Source organism: Myotis davidii, unplaced genomic scaffold (genome assembly GCF_000327345.1).
Source record: "Myotis davidii unplaced genomic scaffold, ASM32734v1 scaffold378, whole genome shotgun sequence".
Taxonomy (NCBI): Eukaryota; Metazoa; Chordata; class Mammalia; order Chiroptera; family Vespertilionidae; genus Myotis; species Myotis davidii.
Window position 1 is genome coordinate 978,932 of NW_006290631.1, and position 7,800 is coordinate 986,731.

The 7,800-nt window shown below is 47.8% G+C and overlaps 1 protein-coding gene across 14 annotated transcripts in view; it reads left to right on the forward strand.

The window, feature by feature from the left end:
- Window positions 1–6,733, forward strand: part of MBD1 (methyl-CpG binding domain protein 1) — a 16,091-nt gene extending 9,358 nt beyond the window's left edge. For 3 of the 14 annotated variants that reach the window (XM_006763631.2, XM_006763630.2, XM_006763632.2), the window contains 6 exons: window positions 505–672; window positions 1,025–1,324; window positions 1,418–1,555; window positions 1,876–2,004; window positions 2,091–2,152; window positions 3,222–3,729. In XM_006763631.2, the coding sequence (XP_006763694.1) occupies window positions 505–672; window positions 1,025–1,324; window positions 1,418–1,555; window positions 1,876–2,004; window positions 2,091–2,152; window positions 3,222–3,261 (837 nt within the window). In that variant the 3' untranslated portion in view covers window positions 3,262–3,729. Of the gene's footprint in view, window positions 1–504; window positions 673–1,024; window positions 1,325–1,366; window positions 1,595–1,875; window positions 2,005–2,090; window positions 2,153–3,221; window positions 3,730–5,000; window positions 5,893–6,641 lie in introns of those variants that run through there. The other 11 variants (XM_015563829.1, XM_015563824.1, XM_015563832.1 and 8 more) reach the window with 8 other exon arrangements.
- The last annotated feature ends 1,067 nt before the right edge of the window (window positions 6,734–7,800 follow it).

Sequence of the window (7,800 nt, forward strand, 5' to 3'; positions counted from 1 at the left end):
GGAAAGAGCAAGGCAGAGTAATGGGTACCAGTATGGGATAAGCAGACAATGGGGAGAGACTAATATGGGATCAACAGGTGCAGTGATAGTACCTAATGTCAGATGAAGTAACATTCTGGTGGGGCTAAAAGAGAAAAAGCTGCCACAATGACCAGAGTTCACATAGGGTGAGTAGAGTAGCAGGTGTGGTAGGTGCTAATCGAGCGTCAGCAGAATCCTACTAGAGGTGGGGAGGTCAGAGACCTTGCCTTGGTAGCTAGTGGGGACTGGCAGATAGAGTAATGGATACTGTGTCGGAGTAGTCACAGTGCTAATCGTCTCGAGAGGTATTTGGTGCAGTGATAGTGCCTGGTGGTGTGACTAGCAGACACTGACATGTGACTAGTGGGAGTCAGGCTAAGACTACTGTGCGTCCAGTTCCCTCCCATGGGGCTAGTGGAGGAGCAACAGGAACAGTACTGTACTAGTCTTAACAACAGTACCCCTGTCTCCCCTGTCCCCCAGCAACCTTACACAAACCGCCGGCAGAACCGCAAGTGTGGGGCCTGTGCAGCCTGCCTGCGACGGATGGACTGTGGCCACTGTGACTTCTGCTTCGACAAGCCCAAATTCGGGGGCAGTAACCAGAAGCGCCAGAAGTGTCGTTGGCGCCAATGCCTGCAGTTTGCCATGGTGGGTGGGGCAGGAAGGGTCAGGTGGGCACAATAGGTTAGGCCGGGTCCCCCAGTGCCTGGGAATGGTGGGCAGACCTGGTATGTGGGTGGGACAGGCCAGATGAGTCTTGCAATTTCAGAGGGGTGAGTGGGGCAGTGGGTTTGGTCAAGGATTAGTAGACATCGAGCTGATGTAAATGAGGAATTTGGGTGGCATTGGCACTGGTAACAGGAGACAAGCAGGCTCAGTGATAAGGGGCTCACATATAAGCAGATTTTCTGCTGGTACTAATAGGGGGGTCCGCAGGCTTGTTGGTCAGGGCAGGGTAGTGTGGTCAGGTCACTACATCAGGTCCCAACCTCTTTCACAGAAGCGCCTGCTGCCAAGTGTCTGGTCAGGGTCTGAGGATGGGGCAGTGTCACCCCCACCTTACCCTCGTCGAAAGAGGCCTGGATCTACTCGACGGCCCCGTGTGGGCCATACCTTGAAGACACCCTCGGGCACGCCCACAGCCCGACCAAACCAAGCCCAGACTCCAGTGAAACAGGAAGCAGGCAATGGCTTTGTGTTGCCCCCGCCTGGCACTGACCTTGTGTTCTTACGGGAGGGTGCAAGCAGTCCCGTGCAGGTACCTGGCCCTGCCCCAGCTTCCACAGAACCCCTGTTGCAGGTGAGGGCCCCACCTCATCCTGCCCTTCCCAACCCTGTCCAGCCTTGTTCCGGGAAGCTGGGACCAAGTCTGCTGCAATCCTCCTTCACACAGGGGGCCCAGTGCCCTGGCCTGAGTTGGGTTGTGGTCTTACCCCAGGTGAAGCAAGAGAAGGTGGATGCTCAGGAAGACTGGACACCAGGCAGAGCCATCCTGACCTCTCCCGTATTGCTGCGAGGCTGCCCCAGCAAGGTGGGGCTCAGTGATGGGTGATCTGTGAGCAGAGTGATGGTGAGCCGTGATGTGGTTCTTTGAGCAGAGCAATGGGTGTGCTGATTGCAGCCTTTCCACAGTATTACTCTGCCTTCCCCAGGCTTTGCCTGCTTTGCTGCCCAGCTAATAGAAAAAATAGAAATCTGTGGGGAATGGAAAAAATTTTTTTAGACAGATGGTTTTTCTGTGCTGAAGTGTGATAGAAGTGGGGTTTATGAGCACAGTGACAGGTTGGCCAATAAGAGACTCTTAGGCCAACCTTGCTTTTCTGACTGTTGCCTATTTCCCACCTCTCCCAGGCAGTAGACTCAGGCCTGCCACTTGTGAAGCAAGAGCCACCTGACCCTGAGGAGGACAAAGAGAAGAGCAAGGATGACTCAGCCTCTGATTCGGCCCCAGAGGAGGCAGGAGGGGCTGGCACGCCAGTGGTCAGTGCTCGGGGACACCGCACCCTGCCCTGACCTAATTTTAACCCAACCAGCCATGTTGACCCATGATGTTAATTCTTCCCCAGATCACGGAGATTTTCAGCCTGGGTGGAACCCGTCTTCGGGACACAGCAGTCTGGTTGCCAAGGTGTGCCCCGTATAGTGAGGGGTGGGGTTGGGGTGGGTTCCGGTCAGATGTGGGTCTTGAGCTTTGAGCCTTGAGTATTTTGGCATGGTGCAGTAGGAGGTAAAGGCCCCACACTGTGTTGATCATGATCAGTGAGGAGGTATGTGTAGGCCCCTAGAGATTTCCTGAGGTCCAGGTCAGGGCTTATCTTGGGGGGGTAGGGTGTGTCAAGGGAGAGGACTTGGTGTCCTGTGATGAGATTAGAAAGAAAAAAGGAAAGAAAGCCTGTTCCCTAAGAAAAAACCAGGAGTCAGACTTTAAATTTGTACTCAGAGAATCATCATTTGGGGTCTTCAATGGCTTTAGAGTCTCCAAGAGATGACCAGGTGGCTGGACAGTGGTGGATGAGTAGGAGGTCTGGGTTGACACACAAGTGTGTGATCTTGGACTAGTCCTGTACCTCCTGGAGCATCCTCTGTGGAGGGGGTTAGGCTGTGTTTCTTGAGCCTTTCCTGGCCTGTTGAGGTTATTAACAGTTTCATCTGCTATGCAGAACTGTCCCTGCACGCCTGGCAACAGGATGAAGGCTAAGTGCCTATAAGGACTGGGATAGTGAGAGGACGGGGAATGCTACTTCCTGCAGAATGTTGACAGGCCCCACACAAAGCCCCAGACATAGACAACATAAACTATTGACCTCAGTACCTGGGTTCTTTTGTTCCTACAAACTAGTTTCTGCAGGCCAGAAGTCCTTCCATCTGCACTTGGGCAATTACGGAGCTACTGACTAAGTCCCCACTGGATACACTGCAGTGTGGGTGAGAACAGCAGTGAATACAATGACCATGGAAGGCTTGTCTTTCAGGAGTATTCCTGCCTTCAGGGAGTTTATAATCCAATGGGGGAAACAGTTTCCCTATGCATGAAATCATTACATATAACAAAGAAGGGAGTGATGTACTGTTTGTAATGGAAGATTTTAGAAGAGAGAAGAAATAATTAAGGGAAAGAAGAGTAGGAAATGGTTTTGTGATGCTCCATTTTGTACATAGCAAACATTCAACATACAGACCTGCTCCCTCTTCTCTAGGTCCAAGGACCTTAAAAAACCTGGAACTAGAAAGCAGTAGACTGGAGGCTTCTGCAGACTTTAGGATTCAAGGTGAAATTTACAGACCGGCTTTATGAGAGACAACACTGACCTACTCAGAGGCTGGACCGTAAAGCGATGGCCAGGGCTTGTGTAGGAATCAGTGGGAACTGGAAACACCACCAAACCAGAGGAGCAGGCCTGTTCAGTCCTTTGAGCTTATAGAGGAAGTAAGGAAGAAAGGAAGAGAAAGTAGAAAGTTGGTGCATCTGCTCTAAATGGTGCAAATCCCAGAAGCCTGAACATGACAAGAAGTTTGACTGTTAGGGGTGGAGGAGCTGGTGTTGGGGCTGGGGGATAGAATTAGAGCCACCATAAACAAGCTAAACAAGCCCTCTTCATAACTGTTAAATGGCTTCTGGGTGAGACCTGGCAGCGTCTCTAAACATTTCCTCAGGGAGACAGCAATTGAAAATGTAATGTGAATAAATAAGGAAAGGAACTGCAAGCTGGTGAGTTCTTCCTTATGGACCCAGTTTATTTCTCAGAATGGTCTTTTCAGGAAGACTGACTGTGCCCATTTTTGCAGATGGAAAAACAGACTCCGAAATTAAATAACTTGTCCAATGTCAAACAGCTAGTATTGATAGTCTAGAATTAAACCATTAATTAATGTAAAAGCCTTGTTCTTTAAGCCACTAACCCATAAACTGTAATCCTGAGTTCAGTAATATGTAATAATATAGTAACAAGTTTCCAGCAACTCCAAAAACAAGGTGGATTAATTTTAAGCATTATAACAAATCCTTTACACTGCTGTCTCTAGGGGTGCCAAGGCTGTGTGCTTGGGTCACCTTGTTAGAGCACCTGTGCATCCAGAGACTGGGTTCTTTCCAGGTCTCTCGGGTTGCGTAAGATTCTTCAAACCCTAAGGGTATCCTTCCACACTGGCTGCTGTCCATTTTGCGTTTCCCCTCTCTCCTCCTCTTCAGCCAAAGCAGTCTTCGAAGTAGAGTTGTCGGCTTGGCTCATCTTTCTTGACCACTTGTGTCCCCTGCCCCTTGGCATTTATGCTTGGTTTCTGCTCTCAGCCCGTCTACTAGGAGTATGAGTTTCTGCTTCAAGTCCTGTCAATGGGCCACTCTTGGCTCAGCCTGCCTCACTGTCCAATATTTTGCATAGTGCTAAAAGTGATGAGACATGAGATCATTCCTTAGCCAGCTTTACAAGGTCGGGACTGAGTGTGTGCCCCTTAAATTTTGTAGCTTTTGTGCATCCCTTGCCTTACTCCAGTTCCAGTCTTGCAGCTTTAATAATTCAGATGTACATTAGCTATTTCCCTACTATAACTCATGATACAGCTCTCTGCCACCCTCTTCTGCTCCTTTCTTTGCCTGTCCCACCTACTTCAGCCAGAGTTGACTGGATAATTTTCTGCTATTGTTTTGCTCCTCCCAGGATCCAACCACCCAACCCTAGTATGCTGGTAATTTTGACAATGATGTCCTATGTGAAATTGATTTGATTGGTATTCTGACTGATGAAATGAGAATCTGGTTATCGTGTGTATCAGGGTACAATTAGAAAAGCAGCACCACTGACATAAAGATTTTATATATATGTATGTATGTATATTTATATATATATGTATATATGTATATATATATATGTATATTACGGGATTTATAGGTATTGACCATACGCAATTGTGGGAGCAGGTTAAACAGTCTCTGTAAGGCTGTTGTTTTTGCATCTAATGCTGGAGCTTGAAGTCTGCAGGGCAGGCATTCGGGAAGGGAAGATGGATGTAAATGTGGGAGACCGAGGACACATTGGCGCCCACAAGCACAAGCTGGACCCCCCTGCAGATGGCCTGGAACCCATGTCACTCATCACCTCCAACTTCGATGACGTGGGTGTCCTGCAGAAGAAACTGGTGCCCTTCACCACAGAGTTAAATATGCATCTGGCCTAGGAATTTGAGAAGCTGAAGGAGGATCCTGGAGAGGTGGAGCAGCCTCAGACCTGTTACTTCACACCTAGGAGGCGAGCCAGCAGATAAATGACAATGTGTGAACTGCAACAGTGCCTGGTGCTCCTGTACCAACTTTCAAAGCGTAAAAACAACATGCTGCTGTTTCACTTCTCCCCTGCAGTTAGCACATAAAATGTTTCTTGTGGCCCATTCTAACCGGAAGCGTATGGGGAAGGGAGTTCTGGGAAACCTAGGCTAGTCAATGTGACGCATCACAAAGCCACCCTGTCATGAATCCACTCCAAAGGGTCTCACTACTTACCTGAGGATAACTCCATAAAGCTACATTGCTGGAAATGCAAAGTGGAAGGAAGACCATGGATTTCATGGTGACCCAGCAATACAGAAATTCCGTCAAACCCACCCAGTAGAAATGTGGGTCTCAGCTCTTTGTCACTATTGAGAACTTAATACTGGGGTACAGGGATGAAAACGATATAGTCCATGCAATTTTATTAAATACATCAATATGTATTGCAAATGGTGAATGGATTTCCAACTTTCATGAAATTTGTAGAATTCAGAAAACTATCAAGAGGATAGCCCTTGTATGAACCTTGTTGGGGCCCAATAGGAATTGGAAATAATATAGTTTTTGTCTCTAATCTGTTCTATTTTAAAATTATTTTTAAATGATTTTTGTTGTCCTATTTACTGATTCACATATTTAGTGTATCTTCTGGGAATGTCATGATGATGGTAACAGTGTTGACTGCCTCTGAGAAAGTGGGATAGTGGGTGGCAAGATAAATGTCAGGTTCTGACCAAGGACCTTGGGCAAGTAACTTCTATTAGGTCTCCATGAGGGTTTGGCTGAATGCCCAGGCTCACCGCGTCAAGCCTGGCCCCTCCACCCTCGGAATAGGCCCCCTGGGCGTGGGACCACAGTCATCCCACCTGGGCCCCAGGAACTCTGCTCCTCACCCCTGCAGGACCTGGTGGATCAGGGGTGTGGCCTCCACTTGGATAAGGGAAATTGATTCAAATTGTGATACAACAGGCAAAACCGAACTGGAGTTAAATTACAGGCTTGCCTGTGATGAGGGTGCGGCACGACAAGCTCAGGACCAACGCTTAGGACGTTCCAGGGCAGCCAGGTGTCACCCAGGGGTAGCTTTCCCCTGTCACCAAAACTCACTTGGACAGGATCCTCTGGGCTCTATGACCTCGGGTGCCTGAGGCACCCCCAAATCTCAGCTGCTTTTCCCAAACGCCCCTGCCTGGCCGAGGGTGTTTTCATTCCCTCCCAAGGATTTGGTGTCTAGAGACCAGCTGGTGACCAGACACCCGTGGGACTGAAAGGTCGAGGAACTAGCTGGCCCTCAGGACTCGGTCCAGGGATCCGAGACAACCATCTAACTCCTTTCTTTCTCTGTTTGTTTCAGGCTACGTAAACTCTTAGCAGTAAATGAAAATGAGTATTTTACTGAACTACAATTGAAAGAAGAAGCAGTATAGGAAAAAAATTATTTTAAAAGATTATTAAAAGAGAAGAAACATTATTTTGTGGCTGAAAAGCTGAACCAGCAATTCAGGAAATGGAATCCAAATCTAGAAACGTACCATATACAAAATCCGAAGTGGGTGGATTACAAGTGATTAAGGAATGTTAATTTACAGTAAATTGAAGCCTTGAAATGGTATGCACAATAATTGTGCTCTGGTTATTGTTACATGACAGTGACTGGCTAGGTACTGATTTTTTTCTGTAATCTATATATTCTAGTGTTCTGTGTCCACCCCACTTTAGAGTGAGAGCAGCAAAGTGTCATCTTAATTGGCTTTAAGGTATTGACTACATTGCTCTTGGCTGGAAACACAGCCTCCACCTGTGCTGAGGGCCCCTTCCAGGTTCCCTGGGCTCCGGATTCTCAGGGCCTGATTTGCTTGCACATCTAGTCCAATGTGACCCTTGACTCAGACTCCTGGTTTTTATGGTGCCCAGTCATTCCTATCACTGCACTACCAGCCCATCTGGTCTGCCCCCCATCCTAGAGTACCCCAAGTCTAACTCTTGGTGTGTGCCCAGAGTAATAAGATTTCATTAGTAACAGATTTATCATTACTGGTTGGGCAGGCTGACAAGGCAGTTTGGCTCTCAGCCTTTATTGTAAAATGAGGATAATTCTTAGTGAGGCTCAAACATCTATGTGTGAAAATACCTTGCAAATTACTGTAAAGAACTACAAAAATATACAAGGAGGTCTTGTGATGATTTACGTTATCAAGATTATCCTAGGATGGCCACAACATTTAATAACATATCCATAAAATGTCCACTAACCTTTCTCGTGCTTTTAGACCGACTGGTTACAGGATATAAATAGCAAAGCCAATTGGAATATTATTAGATCTTCGACTTCACTAAGGGTAAAAGAGGCCTTTTTCTACCCTTCTGATGAACCCTAGAGGAAAAGGGCGAGGTCTGCAGGAGACCTGATCAAGGGCGTGATGAGGCCCGCCCTCCGCCCCACTCAGCTTATCCACTTCCAGAGGAAGTCGCAAGTCCCGGCGTCTATGGTCACCATGGTGACAGGATCAACT